Source organism: Natator depressus, chromosome 1 (assembly GCF_965152275.1).
Source record: "Natator depressus isolate rNatDep1 chromosome 1, rNatDep2.hap1, whole genome shotgun sequence".
Taxonomy (NCBI): domain Eukaryota; kingdom Metazoa; phylum Chordata; order Testudines; family Cheloniidae; genus Natator; species Natator depressus.
Window position 1 is genome coordinate 183,558,648 of NC_134234.1, and position 21,340 is coordinate 183,579,987.

The 21,340-nt window shown below is 42.8% G+C and overlaps 1 protein-coding gene and 1 long non-coding RNA gene across 2 annotated transcripts in view; one reads left to right on the plus strand and one right to left on the minus strand.

The window, feature by feature from the left end:
• PTGFRN (prostaglandin F2 receptor inhibitor) overlaps positions 1-18,087 on the minus strand; it is a 95,107-nt gene extending 77,020 nt beyond the window's left edge. The window contains exon 1 of the mRNA XM_074972035.1: positions 17,907-18,087. Coding sequence (XP_074828136.1) covers positions 17,907-17,952 — 46 coding nt within the window. The 5' untranslated portion in view covers positions 17,953-18,087. The remainder of the gene's footprint in view (positions 1-17,906) is intronic.
• Positions 18,088-18,300: 213 nt separating this feature from the next.
• Positions 18,301-21,340, plus strand: part of LOC141998997 (uncharacterized) — an 87,069-nt gene continuing 84,029 nt past the window's right edge. Inside the window, exon 1 of the long non-coding RNA XR_012641934.1 lies at positions 18,301-18,493. This is a non-coding gene — a long non-coding RNA (uncharacterized LOC141998997). The remainder of the gene's footprint in view (positions 18,494-21,340) is intronic.

The window sequence follows — 21,340 nt, forward strand, 5'->3', positions numbered from 1 at the left end:
AGAGAATTCTCTTTATTACAAAAAGAAAAGGAGTACTTATGGCACCTTAGAGACTAACAAATTTATTTGAGCATTAGCTTTTGTGAGCTACAGCTCACTTGTCTTTTTGCAAATACAGACTAACACGGCTGCTACTCTGAAACCTCTCTTTATTACAATTAGCAACTCCCATATACCTAACTTTTGCATTATGTAAATACCTGAAATTGTTTAGTAACTAACACTGAGAATCAGCTTATATGTTTATAGGAATCAAGACAGTAACAAAACAACGCTATTTGCTACAGATCAAAAAAAAAAAAAACACTTTACTGCGGGGCGGGGGGGGGAAGGAGGGGGAACGACTGGATATGACCCAATATATCTTGTTCATCTCTTGTCACCTGAAGTCTAAGACATCATAATGCCTAGAACTTTCATGAGCAAAAAGCTCCAGAACCAAGCTTTACCCAACCACAGAGCATGCATCCCCTCTGGCTCCTGAACAGTTGGTAGCACCTCATTTGCCTAAAAATTAACAACAAAATCAGCAGCAGCCCCCCTCATCACCAGAATGAAGGTGTGGGCAACGAATACTTCAGATCTTGGCAGCCTTATGCTAATCACTGTATCCATTTCTACAAAGGAATCACTTCACTCATCACTGAAAAGCAGCCACTTCTGACCATAGTGTGGCAGCTGTTTAACAGTGCAGATAGAAAGTGAAGAACACCCCATTTAAAATCAAGGGGAGGGGGGCTGAGTTAGTAATTTTCTGCAGTATTCAAACTGGAATTTGATCAAGACTTCACGATTAGCACCCCCCTCACACACAAAAAACACACTAGGACTGATGAGAGAAGCAGAAAGGGGAACAATTATACCAGGGTCCTGAGCTCAGGGCCCTCCACAAAAGTCTTTAAAAATAAAGTGAAATGGGAGGGGGTGGGTACCCAACGAACATCATGTACTATGGCCCCAAATTTCTCTTAATGGTCCCCCACCCTTATAAAAGATACTATGAGATTATTAATATATATATTCTGTAAAGCTCTTTGAGACCCTTCTGAATGAAAGATGCTACATAAAAAACTAATATACAGCCATTATAATCACCTCTCCTAGCTGGCCAATCTGACTCTGAGTAGCGCTCAAGTTACAAAGGAGTTGCACAGTTCTATTGGAACCAGATTTTCAGAAAAGTGTTTTTGATTAGATCAGCCGACAAAAGCATACATCTGTGCCATCAAACCCAGGGCTAGTTTCTGATCCTTATCAGAATATCATAACAATCGTACCAAGTCAAGGACTCCCACTCTGGCCTTTGCAACAAAGAGAACAGGGAGTACTTATGTCTTTCAAAACATGAGACAAACAACCTCCCACCCCACAAAAAGAGAAAAACAAAAACAGATTTGCCATAGCATTTACCCAGCACCAACTTAAACCCAAGAGTTGCCTAGCTGCTTCTGATCCTTTGACCTCCCATGCACAAAAAGTTGAAAGCTCTGACCAAAAACATTAACCAAAAAATAAAGGATGAACAAACAAGAGACACTGAAATCCACATGATGTGAGAAAATGGCCCCCTCACTCATGTCCCATGATAGTATGTATCTGAGGTGTTAACACCCACAAAACTCAGTAAGCAGGAAGAAAGGAGCTATGATTTAATTATCTCTTAGAAACAGCTGCAACAGAAAAACTATCAAGTTATCACAGACTTCTGAACATTTAAAAAAAAAATCTTTATTTTTAAGCAAAACAACAACTTTGCATCTATATCATGTCTAAAGCCAACAAGATACATGATTTAAAAGCCACAACAAAAAGGCTGACAGGTCCTTCCTATGTAAACCTATTAAAACAGATATTTATTAATTCTTCATTGTTTGCAATTCCTGCTTGGAAGCTTGAAAGTAAGATCCCTGTTCATTTTCTCTGGTAAATGATTTTTTATTCGATTGTATCTCAAAGTTATTTGATTTTACCTCTTTGTTTATACCCCTGAATCAGTCATGTTAACAGCACCACCTTGCAATAAAGTTTGTTTAGTTAATTATTAAACAGTAAATCAGTTATTACGCTTATAAAAAGCAATCAAAAAAGTAACTAAGGCACTTATCTTGCCTCTTGAGAACTAACAAAAAGCTACATTTGTGGGGTCCTAATTAACAAGTCAGTTTTTTTCTTCCCTAATTTCTCAGCAACAAGAACTGAATTTAAAAAAAAAATTAGTGATCTGAACAACACTTCCCAGGAGATAATACCACCATCAGATTAAGACATTTCAAAGTACTCAGATAGAACAGGCTTCATACTGTAAAATATTTTAAGCAAGTGGTACACTTTGTAACCTACTAATTGGTAGGTTTAACTGTAAATCTATACACAAAGTATGTGCTCATTGCACCAAAAGAGTAGAAGTGCTCACACTTAGCCCTGCATTGATAGACAAAAAGGAGGTATTTTTTCCAATCATGTTAGCTTAAAACATTAATAATTTAAAAAAAAAAACCACCCCTTTTTCCCCGTCAAGACACACATCTTGCGTTTAACCAGTTTACAAGTACAATTACCTGTAGTTTCAGTTAGGATATTCATCACTTTCTGTCCTGTCCTGATTCATTTCATGTTACTTGTTTTTTCACTCTATTGGTGGATGCATTAATTTATGGGAGATTCATTTCCTTATACAGCATATATAACTTGCAGTCAGTGAAAGCTTCTAAAGTTCTTTGGGATCCCACTGGAAAGCCCCTATATAAAATGTAATGAATTAATTGTTCGTGATCTATCTGGCAGGTATATCTGTCTCTCTCATTATTACATGTCTTTATAAGTCTCTAATGAAGCTGTTCTCACACTGCATTAGTCAGAGTTAGATTACAAGATCTTCAGAACAGGCTGTGTTTAAGTTTGTGAGAATTACCATATACACTCTCTACTCAAGTTTATAAGTTCTTTATGGCAAGAACTACATACTTCTATGCACTTGTGCAGTGTCTAACACACCAGGGCCCTAATCGTGACTGGGCATCTGGCTGCTACTACAGTATTTATAATATAAACAATTTGGAAGAAAAGACTTTTGGCCTTAATGAAACACCTTTACTTATACAGTTTGTTCTCAACTTGAGGTGATAGTCAGAGCCCTGTGTTTATGCAGCTGCAGAATCCGCCCTCTGACAGAACCATGCTCCAGAATCTAGTTTTTAAAAAGTTAACATTTAGCTCATCTGCTTAGTGAGGCTACCCTCCCAAACATAGACTTAATGTAAACCAGTGCAGTCATGAATCTATACATAGCCGGAGACAGCAAGCTCAGTCTCAGTCAGTTCTAGTGGGTCTGAACACTGAAGCTAAAGACAGCAAATGTAGTATCCTCATTAATTATTTCATTGCTAGCTTTAGCAGAAATATCCAACAAATGTGCTTATTTGCTTTTGTTGGATGCAGATTTGAGGGTGGAGTGAAGCTGCTGGAAGGGATCAAGGGTTGTTGGAACAGGGCTCCAGAAAGTTTTGAAAGGGAAACGGAACTCCAGGTCACTTCCACCCCTGCCCAGAAAGAGGAAGGGAAGAGGAGAAGCCTCCCAGTGCCACGAGCTTAGCTGAATCTGGATGGCACTGACACTAGGGTTGCCAACATTGTATTTCAAAAATAAGGGTCTGTTTTCTTCGCACCCCCACCCCACCCCTCCTCCCAATATTATTATTATTAATAAAATAATAAACAAGCAGTACTCCCCTACATTCGCCAAGGGTATTCCTTGTTGTTTTTTGCAGCACTCAGCAACTCCCGATCTTAATGTACAGAGATGATAAAATAAGGGACGTTCTTTGTAATAAGGGACCGTTGGCAACCCTCATGGCAACATGCCATACATTTCCCAATCCCTTCTTGCACGTCAACAGCCCCCACAACCAAAGCCTTCACCTCATCCCCGTCAGCAGCTTCTGAAGTTCATATCAGAAATACAAATTTATGCCACAGATTGAAAACTCGGGGGCATTAAGTTGAGATAGTCTAAAAAAAATGGAGATTTTGAGCAAACTGCACATCAAAATAAATACAAGGCATACTGTACTATTACCCATTTTCATGGCTAATTAAATTAAAAACCTCTGGTTTTGAGTTTGCTTGAAGTTTATGCAGAAACTTCTACATGCTGCCTATTTCAGCATGTATGTGGCAAAAAATATCATAATTGTAATAAATCAAAATATAATTATGGCATAATTTAGGTCTAGTGAGACAGGGAGTACACAAGACACTGGTCCTAATCCTCCATCCAGTAAACAGCTTAAATTCAGCACAGGCCCATGGCCGTCTCATGACTTCCCACTTCTCACATTTTAAAGACAGAATATCACTCTGCTGCTGCCCATGGCAATTTCCCCAGGAGAAGGCGCACCCAAGAGAGACCAATAAGAGCCTCATCAGCTTGCAATTCTGACACTGTGAAGAAAGCACTTTGGACAAAAGCAGTAGATTCAACTGGAGGAAGAAAAGGGAAGCAAGAATAGAAGACAGGATTATGTTTTCAAGTGTAGAAACAGAAATTCTAAAAAAGCCAGATGAGATGCCATTTTCCTACAAGTGCCTAATAATAAAGAGAAAACAGATGAAATTTCAGAAAGACAGAATTATGTGCCAGATAAGCAAAATTATCACTCTAAATAGAAAGCTATTCAAGTTTCTCAGCAGGCATTATCAGCTTTTTATAAACTCAAGTTCAGCGCACTCGTGTCATCTTTTTCAGAAATAGTAACGCAATTTCAGTACCACCAGACTGGAATAGATCTGCACTGTATTACATTTATTGCAGAGACTGCTGGGACTCCGCAGCTACGGAGTGACACAGAGAAACTAGGGATCTCGACAGGTAACATACCACCTTGATACAAGTGACAATTATGCATAGGAACCCGTAGTCTCCATGGACCACAACAATATATCTGAGCTGCATCTGCTCTGTTTTACACCACTCTGGAGAACTTGTGAAGCTCCTGCAAGTTGCCACTGCAGTCTTCTACCGGGCAGAGTTTGGGCGCCTCTCAATATGGGAAATTATTAGGAGCACAACGGAATTCTCCACACTCGCTATTAACCTCCAATAAAATCATGCACCTTGGAGACCAAGTCTTGAACCTTCCCTTTAAATAGCTTACATGTGCTACCATGGCCAATAGCAGCTTTTAAACAGAGTTAGAGAAGAAAAAAAGTTTAAGGATACAAAACACAGAATGGGCCACCTGGAATGGCTTACTGGGGTCTCTACCCAGAGTCAAGAACATTGTCAGGTGAGTTTTATATCGTAAGATGATGGTATATGACCAACATCTCAGGGAAGTTCTTGGGTTTGGGAGTCAGTTACCCCACATACTTGTTAAAGTCACCCTCAGCTGCATTTAATGGAAATAATTGCCAATTCACTAGTCTTTCAAATTACTGTATAAATATATAGAAAATAAAACTGGTGGGAGGAGGGGAAGGTGAAGTGCTAGTAAGAGGTGCTCAACTCAGTCTTGGACACCAAAGTCCTTTATTCACCCACAGAACAGACAGCAGGGACAACAGAAGTGCAAGCTTTTCCCATGCTCTCCTCAACCATAGCCAAGAGAGACTCTCTCTAATAGCTGGGAAAGAAGTACAGTCCCCAGGGACCATTCAGCCCTTGTTTTGAGTTAAAGCTTATGTTCTGAAGAAATCCATTAGATCCCTGACTTCCTAGGGAAAGTTTCCTACTCAACACTGGTGAGTAATAGGCAAGGTGACTTCAAGATCTGATGTTTCAGGCTCCCTTCTTAGTACTGCATTAAAGCAGTAAAGCTTGAACATGCTCTCTCTCATCTTTTGCAAGGACTATTCCTTGGTGAAGGTTTTCTTACCTCATTCTTCACTTGCAGACAGAACTCCCCTTTCTTTCTGACCTTTGCCCGCTCCCCTTCCCCCCCGCCCGCCCCATCTCGTTTCTGAAGCAGCCTATCACCTCGCTACACCTTTTGTTCTTCCCAGCATTCCCAAACACACATTTGTCAGTAGCTGTGTACTGTTGACAGACACCTATCAATACAGCTTCCTGTGCCCAGCACTTGGTCAATAGCCCAGACAGTGACTATTCAGCCCCTCATTTGTGCTAGGTCTCCCAAAGATATAAGGCAACCAAAACTCCCTCACCCCCAAACAAGCACTGTTTCTAAACTACCAAAATAAATTGTCAGGCTTGCTTGCTTGCTTGTTTTTTTAAAGCCGAAAAGAAGGATCTGTTCAAGAAATGTCACTGGTCAGAGCTTTGTCACCTGAACAGTTGGTCACCAAAGGAGCAAACACACACATGGTCGAAATCTCCTCATTGGCCTTAAGCAAGCTAAAGTTAAGGTCCCACACGCCTTGGGCCAAATCTAAACCTGCAGTTTGAGGCAAGTCGCCTAGTTTCTGCAGCAGACTGGAAACTCTGCAGCACATTCAAGTAAATACGATTTTTTTAAAACTGAATTAAACAAGAAATGCACAATATTAGCAGTGCAGCACTCTATGTTACTTTGACACTAAGGTCCATTTCTTTTATGCTGACCCCAAATATTCATTGTGGCATAGGGATATAGCACTAAAAATACAACTCTCGTCTTGGAGAAAAGCTAGAGGTTTTGACATCTGGGTTGGGGACATTCGTGGTTTTTTGGTGCCTAGGAAGCAGAAGAAGATTTTGCCAATGGGGAGGGAGATGCATCATCTCTTTCCACCCTCCATTCCTCATGTTCTGGGTAGGGTTACAGCAGACAGGAAGGAACCTTGAACACCTCAGTCCATCCCAGCAGTTCTCATTAGTAAAGGGCTATCTCAGTGACCCACCCCTCAATACCAGTCACTGTATTCAACCACAGTGGATAAGTACGTTAGCTGGATATATTGCTATTCTAATGATCAGCAGTGATATAGTTAGTGTTGGGATTTAAATGGTCCTTATTAAGCTTCAGAGGTAACACCCAAATGAGAAGAAGAAACAGGGCACTTCTCTCTAAACAACTTAGGGTTGTCTGAAAATCCAGGAAGAGTGCTGGATTAGTTCAAGTTTGCTACATATCTGGCAGATATTCTTTGCCCACATATGGGCCAGGAACATGTTTAGAACAAGAGTTTAGATTCTGCTGAACAATTCCTTTTTAGATTAAGAAAAATGTCATAGCTAGAGGATACACTGGTTATCCTGAAGGGTAACGTGTCAGTACAAACTACTGAACAGGCCAATAATGACAGACATTTACTGTCATTAAAGATTGTCTGACCCTCCCCTTCATAATTTCCTATAACTATGAAAATTTAAATTGATAGAAATCTAAAGAAATGCTTGAAGTGTAGATGTTAGCCATCAAAATTATGAAAAACTGAAAAATCAAATTCTGCCAAGCTTCATTATAAACTAAAACATAGAATCACAGGGATAGAAGAGACCACAAGGGTCATCTAGTCCAGTGGCTCTCAACCTTTCCAGACTACTGTATTTCTGATTTGTCTTGCATACCCCCAAGTTTCACCTCACTTAAAAACTACTTGCTTACAAAATCAAACAAAAAATACAAAAGTGTCACAGCACACGCTTACTGAAAAAATTGTGCACTCTCTCATTTTTACCATATAAATTATAAAATAAATGAATTGGAATATAAATATTGTACTTACATTTCAGTGTACAGTACATAGAGCAGTATAAACAAGTCATTGTGTGAAATTTTAGTTTGTACTGACTTCGTTAATGCTTTTTATGTAGCCTGTTGTAAAACTAAGCAAATATCTAGATGATTTGATGTACCCCCTCCTGGAAGAACTCTGTGCACCCCTGGTTGAGAACCACTGATCTAGTCTAATCCCCTACCAAGATGCAGCAATTGTTGTGTCCAAACCGTCCAAGAGAGATGGCTATCCAGCCTCCTTTTGAAAACCTCCAGCAAAGGAGCTTCCACAACCTTTGGAGGCAAACTGTTCCAAACATAGTCTTATACTGGAAAGTGTTAGGCAACCTGAAGTATAGGCATCGCTAGCTGCTCTGCGTATCAACAGCTGTGTAGTTTGTCCCTTTGATAGTCATAGAGTGCCTTAGAATTCAATCTAAGTAGTTCCTCAGCTGCTTTTCCTGGTACTGAACTTCACTGGTCAATTAATTCCAAAAAACATCTTTAGATCCATTTTAAAAGTAGATTACAATATTGGCCAACTTTCAGTCTTCTACTTCAGTAGTTATTTTTGTTAGTAGCTCAGTTAATTCTTCAGTTCTTTTAGAAGACCCACATAAATATCATCAAGTCCAGTGAAATTTTGACTTGTTTCATCACTTCTTGATACTTCTCTCTGACAGTATTTCACCTTCACTACCTGAAAATAAGAAACTCCCCGGTAGTTATTTTCTCATCATCCTCTTTGGTAAAGCGTGATGCAGTCTCCTTATAATCTCAGATTATACCCTGGGGATATTATGAACCCACTGAACCTCCCACAAATTTCCCATTTCAAATGAAACGGAAAAGGTTATATTTGGCTTTGCTTTTTCAAATTTCCTCTTGCCACTTATACAGCCCTGTATTCCCCTCCAAGGGCAGAATTACCAACAATTTCAATGGCACTTTTCCCTGGGCAAGTGCTTTGGATCAGGTTCTTAATCACCAGTTAACTGTCAACAATTATTCTGGGGGGCAAGGTGGGAGAGATAATGTCGTCTATTGGACCAGCCTCTGCTGCTGAAAGAGATAAGCTTTCAAACTTACACAATTCATCTTAAGCTTGAAAGCTTCTCTCTCTCTCATCAACAGAAGTTGGTCTTGTAAAAAAATACTACGTCACCAGCTAGTCTCTCTAATATTGTGGGACCAACTCGGTTACAACAACACTGCATAGAACAATTATTCTGTTCTATTAGCATTGCTTAGGCTGGATCTCCATCTGTTAAAGGACTTTTTTTAGGGCCTCGATAAACTCCTATTCATTAATACAACCATGCTAGGATTCTTCCTCCATTTGTTTCCTTTTTATGTTCTGGAATAGAAAAGTCTTCCATGATGCTCTACAGCAGGGGTCGGCAACCTTTCAGACGTGGTATGCCGAGTCTTCATTTAGTCACTCTATTTTAACGTTTTTAGAAGGTCTCTTTCTATAAGTCTACATACAACAATAGTTTAGTTATATACTATAAAGTAAATAAGGTTTTTAAAATGTTTTAGAAGCTTCATTTAAAATTAAATTAAAATGCAGAGCCCCCCCGGACTGGTGGCCAGGACCCAGGCAGTGAGAGTGCCACTGAAAATCAGCTCACGTGCCACCTTTGGCACACGTGCCATAGGTTGCCTACCCCGCTCTACAGTATGTCTTAAGCAGCCTCCATGACACTGTACTGTATTTGATTCTAATTTACTAACTTCCCCTTTCAGGCTCTGACTACTTTAAAAAAAATCCCCTTCTTGAAGTTTAGTGACATTGCCCCACCTCTTAGTCAAATCTCCTTTAAGGACATTAAACTTAATTATAGCACCACAGTAGTGACTCCATAGTTAAGGTTGTGAGACGATTTCCATTATAAGCCCACCTTTTGAAACCTCATCTAACTCTGAAAAAACTCTATCCTGTTTGCTTTGTCCTGCTTACTCAGACCAGAGCAGATCTTTAAAAAAAAAATTAATAAAAAAAAAATAAAAAAATTGAAGTCCAAGTTGAATTAGATAAGCCAGTTTTGAGATACGGAATTTCTAAAATTTAGTAGTTTTTCACTTTCCAAATATCTTAAGTTTTATCTATTAAGATTTAGAAAAGAAAGTTACATATTCAAGGCTCTAGGTGCCCTCACACTGTTATCTAGAAAATCCTATCTCAAAAGCGTTTTGGTCTAGAAACTAAGTTTGTTTTATTCTTTTGACCTCAATGTAATCTGATTCATCAGGACTTTACAGTTAGCTGGTTACTTTTAGAATTCTTCTCTGCAAATATATGAACCTCAGAAGGTGTCTGAAAACTTGGAACTTTTGGACTGAATTAACTTGTTAGCGAACACCAATATGGTTGGGAAAGCAGATTTTTTTTTTTTTGCTCTTCAGAGCACAAGTTAAGATGTACACCTATCAATATCCTGACCAACTCGCTTATACATAACATCCCTTTTCCCAAAACTGTTGTCAGTCTCTTTTTATAAGTTTCAGAGTAGCAGCCATGTTAGTCTGTATCCGCAAAAAGAAAAGGAGGACTTGTGGCACCTTAGAGACTAACAAATTCATTTGAGCATAAGCTTTCGTGAGCTACAGCTCACCTCATCGGATGCTCAAATACATTTGTTAGTCTCTAAGGTGCCACAAAGTCCTCCTTTTCTTTTTATAAGGGAGACAAGTTGGAAGAGGTAATAAGGGTGGACAGATAAGGAGTTAACATGTTGCAAGAGACCATTCAAGGTGAAGCAGTCAGTTAACACCTCTACAGTCAGAGGACAAAGGAGAGTTAGTGGGTTACAGATTGTTGTAATGAGCTATAAATCCACTGCCTTTATATAGACCATGATTTTTGGTGTCTAGTAGAGTTATGAATTTAAGATCCTAGGCTCATCTTTTGAGGGCATTGTACAGGTTTCCTTTCACGCCGAGGACTGAGAGGTCAGATATGGAGTGATCATTTTGTGAAAAGCGTTTGCCCACAGGAAAGAGGGTGCTTTTGTCTTTTATCATTTTTCTGTGTGAGTTCATTTGAAAGCATAGTGATTGTCTCATTTTACCCACATAGTTGTTACTGGGGTATTTAGTGCACTGGATGAGGTACGCCACATACTGTGATAAGCATGTGTAGGACCCATGGATCTTGAAACGTGTATTGTGGGTGGTACTGATCATGGTAGCAGTAGAGAGATGTCTGCAGATTCTGCATCTGTTCTTGTGGCAGGGGCTGCAGCTGCTTGAGTTGGTGGGTCCTGGTCTGTGGGGAGCTTGCTTCTGATGATGAGCTTGGTGAGGTTGGGGGACTATTTGAAGGCCAGAAGAGAGGGTTTGGATGTGGTCCCCATTGACTCTGAGTTGTAACTGTTTAATGATACCCCGCATAGGTTCCAGGATGGGGCAGTAGGTGACAAGTAGGGGTACGCAGTGGGAGGGGATTTTATTTCTGTATAGAAGCAGGTTCTCTCAGGGTATTTGGGTGACCCGTTCCATGATGTGATCTACTTCTCCCATGGAGCATCCTTTTTTGGTGAGGCGGTTTTAAGTGTGAATCCCAGACTTTCTCTTTAGAATATATTCTGTGGTATGCGAGTGCCTAGCCGTAGATCAGTGGTTCTCAACCAGGGGTATGTGTATCCCTGGGGGTATGCAAAGTTCTTCCAGGGGCTACATCAACTCATCAAGATATTTGCATAGTTTTACAACAGGCTACATAAAAAGCACTAGCAAAGTCAGTACAAACTAAAATTTCAGAGCAATATAAACAAGTCATTGTCTGCATATATACACTATATGCTGAAATGTAAGTACAATATTTATATTCCAATTAATTTATTTTATAATTATATGGTAAAAATGAGAAAGTAAGCAATTTCTCAGTAATAGTGTGCTGTGACACTTTTGTATTTTGATGTCTGATTTTGTAAGTAAGTAGTTTTTAAGTGAAGTGAAACTTGGGGGTACGCAACACAAATCAGACTCCTGAAAGGGATACAAGTAGTCTGGAAAGGTTGAGAACCGCTGCCATAGATAACATTTGTTACTGTGTCTGGAGTGGTTACTAAACCTGTGAAAGTAAGTGTGGTGATCTGTGGGTTTCTTATATATAGTTATCTGTAGAGCTCCATTGTTGAAGCTAATCATGATGTCCAAGAAGTTGATTTTCGGGTGTCTTTTTATAACTTTTCTTCAGAACTGTGTCACATGTACTGGCAAAAGGCCTGGTACTCTTGGAGTGCTAATGCAGTTTAGATGACAACCTTCGCTAAACCACCCCAGCCACCAAAAACACTCAACAAATACAATTTACCAAAATGAAACATTCAGCATCCATAAGCATTTTTGTCTTACAAAGTGTGCCGACAATGAACTCCATGACTTCTCCTGTGGACCCCTCCTGGCTCTTATAAGTTTGGGTATAATTGTAACAGCCCTCTAATTTTTTTTTTTACTCTTAAATTACTGATACATATTTTTAATCTTAACTCCATTTTAATGTAGGGGTTTTTTGTCCATTTGTTTTGGTTTTGGGGAATTATTGAGCTAGAAAGTAGTGACTGTTAAGATTATGAAATATTCCATTATAAGCCTGATTCTGACCCAACGAGCTTAATAGATATAAATTATTTCTGACTGGAATTTCTAATGATTGGTCTAGACAGATCAGAATAATCTGTACCCTTCCCCCAATATGCAACTTTACCAAAAGCACTAAAAGACTTCTCAAATATTGAAAAGACAATTAAATTTTCCACTTTCTAAAAATGAGGTCTTGTAACTGCATCTCTGCAAACAAAACTTCCAAAATTTGTTTCACACATTTGTGGTTAACAAGAACTATGGAACAGGACTATTTTATTTGATTTGGGTGGAAAATTTTTAGAGTTATTAGAGGTGAAACCTGGAACCTGTGGGAACTCTATGAATGTCTACGAACATTAAGGAGGTACTGCAGAAAATATAGCCCTTCAACAGCATCTACAGAGTTCTGTAAAGTCCATGAAACAAATCATAGAAAAATTGACTTTTACATGCACATGTACCATTTTTAAAGGGGTTCATTTCTGTAGAGCATGGCTGCAATTATTTTTAAATTGACCCTCACTTTTTATCCTACCTCTTGCTCAGGCAGGCTTATATACATCATCAAAAGCAGGGCACTGGGCCAAACACAGCAGTAGCTGCCTGAAGACAACAGACTGCTGCTTCAAAGAGCAGCAATCAAGGGTGGCATGGGAGGGAGGGGGGAATTCTAGAAAACAAACACCTGTGCTACCTACTTTCATGCTGAAGTTTTGAATAGGCTTCTGAGAAACATCACACCAAGGATGGGAAAGGGCTGGAGAAAGGATGAGGATAAGCTACTATTTGCCAGCCTGTCAGGTGGGGTGGGAGGGTATAAGCAGATATGGGAGAAAGCAGCACTCCCCCCCCTGCCCCAGTGAAAGTCAGCCTGGAGTACAGAGGAAGAAACATCTTACAACCCTGTTGGGGCAGATTGTGGAAGGGGGATGAAGAAAAACAGCTGTGCCTCCCATCTCTTCCTTCCACCCCTGCTTCCCTAACTCCACCCTCCAAGAACATAAATCAGACTGACAAGATTATGTGGAAAATACTTCCCCTTCCTAAAGACGACAAAAGACTGGGCTGGATACTCCCCTCCTGGTGGGACTTTCATCCACCTCTGGGGGGAAAAGGAAAGGAACTGGACTGATGTCTCCCACCCCTCCAAACACCAGTCAGGGAACAGCCCTTTCCCACTCTCTTACTCCATGTGGTAGAATAAAAGGCCTGCCAACAGAAGCATGCCAGTGATGTGGAGGAGGATTAGGGAACTCAGTGCTGGTTTCACTGTACTATGTTTGGTAAGCTTCCCCCCAGCCCTGTATCCCTCTTATCTCTGCCATCCCATCCCCTAGAACCTCAAGATTCTACCATTTTCTGTTTTTTCTAATGCTATCCATAGTGTAACTGCAGCTGCCGAAAATGACTAGAAAAGGCTTGAGGTTGACGACAACAACAAAATACAGGCAACTAATTATTGGAAGCCTTTAATTGCCAAGTTTGAATTAAACCTAGATTCAAAAATTATTAATTGTTGTAGCACCTGAGAAACCAAACAATTTCAGAGGAAAGTCATAACAAATAACCCGAGAGGTCCATACCAGAAGGTTTCTGGCAAGGATCTGTAATGCTGGACAGATCTCTGGAATTACAGAGGAGAGAAGCTGTTGCAAGGGCTTCTGTGCCAATGAAGAACGTTGTACATTTGGAGGCAGAGCAGATGTGCCAGTAATGGGACCTGACTATTGTCTCCATCTGCTTCTCCCAAGTTCCTTCTCACTCAAATAAGAGCAAGCTTTGTTTTTTAAATTAAGTTTAAATACTTATCATGATACTTTTAAATAATAAGGAAGAAAAAGAAGGCAGTTATTCGGGTTGCTGATTAAATACACACCATATGCCAGCAATAATAAAATAATCACTAGATCATTATTTTTAAAAACAGAGTCCTATCCTGGATGTTTTGTTTTCTGAGTGATTTTCATACTGACCAAATGTGTTCACTTGACAGCCCTGCAGATTGAAGACATTGGCAACAGCAGAGCAAGTTTCCCCTCCCACTGTCCCAGAGAGACCTAAGCCAGGAGAGAGGAGAGTTCAGACCTCACAGCCTCTCTGCTGAGACTGGCACTAATAGGCCCCTCCATGGCAGCTGTGATGGTGGTTGTTTTCATTAAATAGCTATTGGCTCTGCTAAGAATATAAGAGTTATTCCTAATCTGACAGACAAGTGCTTCAGCCACACACATCCTGAGCTGCACTACACCAGTGTGCACAGTTCAAACCCCTATGAAGGGCACATAAGCAGTGAACAACTTTTCTGAACTCCAAAATCCTTTCCCCACCCCACTTACACAAAAGCTCTCACTGAACAAACAATGTCAGAAAAACAGTTTTTAAAAGACAGTTGTTTGGCGCAGGGGAAAGTTACCTGGATTTGTTACACATTTAACGGCTTGAAAAATGCACAACTGGTTAACGAAAGCAGACTCTGTTCACCCCAGTATGAAGAGAAGTACTCCCCAAGTGAAGCCCAGCTTCCCCCCTGCTCTAAGTTACCTCAGCTCTGAGCAGTTTATACCAGAAGAAAACCAAGTCTAAACACTTATACCTTCTCACCAGGCAATGCTGGCAGGCTCAGGAGCTTCTGGGTAACAGCAGCATTTGTAGCTTTAATAGAACAATCCCCAACATAAGGGAAAAATCAACAAGCAGCTAAAACCACCCAGAGTACTCAAGCAAACCATGCTACGAACACAGCCTTCTAGTCTGCTGGCTGGCCATTAGGTCACACTTTAAAGCAAAGGTGGGCAAACTCCGGCCCGCAGGACCGTCCTGCCCAGCCCGAGCTCCTGGCCAGGGAGGCTAGCCCCCGGCCCCTCCCCCACAGCCACACCGCTGCACGGGCAGCATTCTGGGCAGCGGGGCTGTGCGCTCATGCAGGGCAGCGCACCTGGCTCCAGCAGGGTGGAGCAGCGCGGCTCCCGACATGCTGCTCTGAGCTGCATGGTAAGGGGCCTAGGGCTGGGGGGGTTGGATGTGGGGCAGGAGGTCCCGGGGCAATTGGATGGGGCAGAGGTTCAGGGGGGGGGAGGATCAGGGGTGGGGTCCCGGGGGGGGCAGTCAGGGGACAAGGAGCGGGGGGGTGGGGGCGGATAAGGGGCAGGGGCCAGGGCCAGGCTGTTTGGGGACACACAGCCTTCTCTACCCGGCCCTCCATACAGTTTCGCAGCCCGATGTGGCCCTTGGGCCAAAAAGTTTGCCCACCCCTGCTTTAAGGAGATGTTTCATTCACGTTTTATCTCCTACAAGGGTAACACTACCCTTCGAAAGTCTTTGGGGCTTATCTTAACCTAAGATTTAGTTCCTAAAGCACCATGTAAATTCAGTGTTACACTCAGGGATTTATTTATTTTTGGTAAACCCAGACTCCATCTAGAAAAATGCCTACACAAAGAGATAGGGAGTCCCTATGAGGCCCAGAAACAATAGCCTGTTGAGAAGCCCAGCCGACACCTCAGCTGCTTGTAATGCTGCTTGTAATGCGGAGCATACTCTGTCTGCAGCCTCAGGAAGGCAAAACTAAGAGCTTACATTCAGGAGGTTAACTCAGCAGCCATGAAGGCTAGAAAATTTGTTTTGTTTAAATGAAAGGTTAAATTCTGTAAAAATTGATGCCTTAGCACCCATCTGCTACTAGCAATTAATGAAATAGACTATTCAAGCCCTGCCTATAAAAACAATGCAGCAACACCTCTAGTACTGCTATCCAATTAAATGGATATAATGCAGCATCATTTAAATAGTGTGTGTAATTCCGTTCTTACTTGCGCAATCTTTGGTCTCTACTTAAATATACCCCTACTCCAATACTACTGTCAGCTGCAAAACAATTATTTAATACATCTGCAGAAAAATACTTTTAGATTGTATGATCTTCAAGGCAGGAATCATCTTCATTTTTGCCCACTGTCAGGGATAGACTGTGGAAAAAAAACAAAACAGTGCTACAAAATGTAAGTTAACGAACCTCCCAGGGAGCTCATATGTTGTTACAGGTGAACAGAGAAACATAACATTTGATGTATCAGACAAAATCATTGGACTATCAAGTCCAGCATTCTGGCTCTGGTAGTAGCCAATATCCAGCATTTCAGAGGAAGCTTGAAACACTCCTATAATGCATCTTGCCAACGGCGCTTGTACATGAGAAAAATCTCTTCCTGACTCTGAAGTATAAGATTTTGTTACCCTTATCTTGAACAGATAATACCAATTCTACTAGGCTGTAGAAAAGTATTACTAGAATGTCAACATTATCCCACTTCCTTATAAATTCAGCTACACTCTCTGTCCCTGACCTCCTATGAAAATGAATTCCACAGGCTGACTACCCACTGTGTAAAGTGGTATTTCAGTCTCTTTTTAAAGAGGAGGAAAAAGCAGTACTTTGCCTGTCTCAGTTATTTTATTGAAGCTGTAAGAGTCATAGGGAGCATTTTATCTCGTCTTTAAAATGCCAATACAGCTAGAGATTACTGACCCCAATTAACTGCTCTGGGGTTATTTGCTCACACACACCTTATTTGACAATTAAAAAGGTGTCATTAAATCTACAGAGAAAACACAGCACAGCATTTAGAGAGCAGGGCACAAGCACAGATTACACTTCCTGTCTTGTCTAGCACTGTCACCCATACCTAGCATAGCTACTCAGAAGATATATACTTTAATAAGTAATTACAGATGTGCCAAGAGTTAATCAGTTTGGTACATTCAGAATGGTAGTTAACAAGGCTAAAATTAGTGCCCGAGAGCCTTTGAATGCCAGGGTGGGAGCTGGATTCCCTCCTGAGCTATGCCAGCCCTTTCTACTGCTATCTTCCAGTAGAAGGATTCTGCATTTCTGTTAGCCTAGCTGTCATAGCAAAGTGGAGTAAAAACAACTGCTGGAGACATTGCCATGGCAGAGTCAATAACCAAACAATGAGAGAAAGGAACCTGGCAGAGGTTATGGAGGGCTGAATCATAGCCATGTGCACAGGGCATGAACGCACTGAAGCAGCAGCTTTACTTTGAACTACAATACTGAGACTAACAAGAGACTGGGAAGTTCAGGGACTTCCTAACCACCACCCCTTCCAAGAAACACAGACGCACCTTTGGGAAGCAGGGTAAACGATTACAGGCCAAGCCGTGCCAAGCTCCCTAGCCCAAAGGGAGGGGCTCAAGGTGAGCGTCCCTCAGGCCCTGCCAACATGCAAGGCGGGAGAGGAAGCCAGACGCGCTCTCAGCAACATGAATCGATACAAACGGGGGGGGGATTAACTTCTCCGGGCTGTGCGCTTTTCTGGGAAAGGGAGGGGGTCAGCTCCAGAGCAAATCCAGGGTAAGTGCCTCGGCGCTGCAAACGTACTGCCTCGCACAGCTGAGCCCACGGCGGAGGGGGACACTCCGCGCCGGCGTGGCCACCGCAAGGAGCCGGGACTCCCCAGAGGGCACCTCGCCCGAAGCCCCCTTGGCTGGGGCACCTCCTCCCCCGCAGCTACACGGCGGGGGGGGGGGTGCAATATCCCCATGGGGAGCCAGCGTTCCCGCCCCAATAACCCCCCCTCAGCCCCTACATTGCTCCAATAACCCCGCCCCACTGCCCGCTCCCCCCGCGCAGGGGCTCACCCAGCAGCAGCAAGAGAAGGGGCGCGCTCCGCACGCGGTGCCCCATGCTGGCCGGGCTGCGTGCGGGGCGGAAGATGCTGCTCGGAGCCCCTCGCCCGGCCCCAGCGCTGGGGAGCTGCTGGACCCGCCGCCGACCCGAGAGCGCCGCGCACCAGCCGCCCGCCCGCTCGCTGCCCTGGCTGGGAGCGCCCGGGAGCCGCCCGGCCGCGCGGCGCAGCCAACCACAGAGACAAACTTTGCCAGCCCCCGCCCCCGCTCCCCCTCCCCCTCCCCCTCCCGCAGGTATCGGGGGGAGGTGCTGGGGTCCGGCCCGGCCCCCGCCCCCTTAAAGGGGAGGAGAGAGCCAGCCCCCGGCCCGCCCTGGAGCCCCCGCTCGCAACACATCCCCGCCCACCTCGGAGGGGCTGCCCTGCTCCGGCAGAGGAGATTCCCCGCCCGCCGGGAGGCCTGGTCACATGAGGGGAAGGGAAATCCTGCTCCACTGAGAGATTCCTCCTCCTCTCCTCCCCACGTCCCTGGACATGATGGGGGAGCTCCCATGTAAGGGACAGAAACAGAGGAGACGGATCCCTTGTCCAAAACATGGGGTAAGTGGTGTACCCTGGTCAGTGGGAGGTGCTCGTCCTCCTGCCTACAAACACATCCTCCCCCTGCCTGAACACACACTCATCCCGTCCCACCGACACACACACACCCTCCCCTGCCTCCACACACACACACACACAGAGGAATTTCCCTCATCTCAAAGAAGTTTCCCTCCTCCTCCACACACACACACCCTGAGTGACACCCCCTAGTCGCAGAGGGGTCCCCATCCTCTCTCCTCTCACCAAACATGTCCACGTCTGAAACAGTGCGTTCGTCCGTTCCATAATATTTGAGCCACAGAAGTGTCACCGTGACAGACCCTCTGCTCCCTGTGACAGGTGTCAGGAATCTGCCCCCGCAGGACAGGACTTCACCATGTGTTTGCGGGTTATTCCCCAACACCGTACACCAGCGGTTTTCAAACTGTGGGCCGGGACCCAAAGTGGGCCATGACCCTGTTTTAATGGGGGCGCTGGGGCTGGTGTTAGTCTTGCCAAAACCCGAGCCGCACTGCTTGAGGCTGAAACTGAAGCCTGAGGGCGTTAGCCTGCGTAGCGGGGCTTAGGCCTGGGGCTGAAGTCCTAGGACTTTGGCCCCTCCCCCGCCTGGGGCAGCGGGGTGCGGGCAGGCTCAGGCTTCGGTTTCCCCTTCTGGGATCGTGTACTCATTTTTGTTGTCAGAAGGGGATTGCGGTGCAATGAAGTTTGAGAACCCCTGCCATACACCAAGCATCTCCTCATGAGCTTCTACAGTCTTTTGGGAGTTCAATCAGTACTTTGACGGTTCCTTGCAGATTCAATGACAGACTTCTGCACAGCCTAGTGCTATCTCTGCCGTCTCTCTCCTTTTTCCCTGGGTTAGTTAAATTTTTTAAAATTTTGGTTTGGTTTGTTTGTAATGGAAAGCCTTTGATCATTTCGGATTACTGAGGAAACCTGATTGAGAAAATATTTCTTGGACTCTAGTATTTTGGACACTATCTTCTGTTTCAGTTCTTCTGCCACATTACAAGTTGTTTCTCATCTCTCTTCCAATTATGCTTTATGCCTCCTGATCCCCACCTGGGTTACTGATTATCAATTGTTTGGTAAAAGGAGCCTGCCTCAGGTTTGCAAGTTTGACTGTGCAAGGATCTTCAGCAGTCTAGCTTGTTGGGTTTGTTTTTTATTTCCCAGTGCTTTGTACAATCAATTGGTGTTTTAGGTTTTGAGTATTCTTTGGTTTGGTGCCAAAGGGTTTGCTTCTCTGCTCAGGACGTTAGTATTGTTGAGACCCGGCTGTGATTATAGGAATGGATTTTGTTTTAGTTTGGTTTAGTTTTTAATCCTCTGGTGCTTTGCAGTGGAAGGAGCATTTGCTGTCTTGGCTGATATGGATTCTTCTTGTGAATTGATTAGGAAGGTGAATTATGCTGTTTCTGCCCTGCCACCAGTATACCTTGGGTTCCTCCGCACATGTAGAATTTGTTTGCGGAACTGTACGTGTCCAATTTCTGTTGGGTTTTTAGTCCCATTTAGTGAATTTGGTTGGCAAAGTTGGGCTCCAGACTTTGCTTCTGGATAAGAGAATTTTTCAGTTCAATTGAACAATGGTTTGTTGACATGACAAACTAACCCAGTGCTTCCAAAGTGTAAATAAGACAGAAGCCACAAACATCTGTCTGAAGAAGGGCTATCCAGGATGGGACTTCACAGTATGTTTAAGATATTATCCCATGTTCATCTGTCATTACTGCCTACTCCTGATTAGCTCTGCTATAGCTTTCCTTTCTCTTGGGGTTATGCTGTTTTTCCCCCCTAATCAATTACTTTAATCTGATAATTTGCGGACTCCTGTACTTTGGAAAACAGACTAGAAAATCTCTCTCTATCTCCACTGTCCTCTGTCACATTGGTTTAACAGTTGTTCCTCTCTCAAGCATTGGTCCAGCAAGTACTTACCCATGTGCTTAACTTTACTTGAATGTGCAGTCCCACTGATTTCAATGAGATTAGCCATGTACATAAAATTACGCTCATGTGTGCCAGTATTTGCAGGATCGGGATCTCAGTTTTCACTGTGCTTTGTGTCTCTATTTCCATCTCTAGCTGATGAACACTGATTCATAGCCTGAATTCTACTGTTGAATAGTTTTAGCAGTAGTTTTATCAGAGCTGTGGTTTCATTATGTCATAGGAGGCCTGAATAGCTTTTCCATGTGATACTTTAATAGCCAGTTTGAAACTTCCAAAGGCATTTATTATAAGGCCCAGCTGCAAAGGCCCAATTCAGAATTGCCCTATCCCTTGTGTAGTCATTTACACCAGTGCACAGGAAGTGAAAAACACTGCCATTCTGATTTGTTAGTACATTGCATTCATTTTGCACAGGTGTAAATGATTGCACAAGGTGAAAGGCATTGAAGATGCAGATCCTTTAACTTTGCATTTCGTGGAAACCCTGAATTTGGGAACTGTTTCCATGAGATTGATCGTTTATTGATGTATAAGTTGCAAAGAGCATGGCTGAGTTTGTTTCCCAGTTTTACTTTTCTTTTTTGCTTGAAAGATTGTTTGCTTGTTTATTTTTATCTCACCTTTGATGGATTGTTACATGGATTTAAATATGTCAAATTTTCTCACCGATTTTATTTTGTAGCATCTTAAGGTTCAGTCTTGAGAGCCAGATTGAATCAAAAGCTTTTTAAATGTCTATAAAGCAGACAAATATCTTCCCATATTTGGCTGGTTGGTTGGTTTGTTTCTACATGTTTATTTATGACATGCAGAGTAAATATGTGGTCAGTGGTTTGTTTCTCAGGAAGGAATCCAATTTGACTTTCATGCGTTACGTTGTTGGTTAGATAC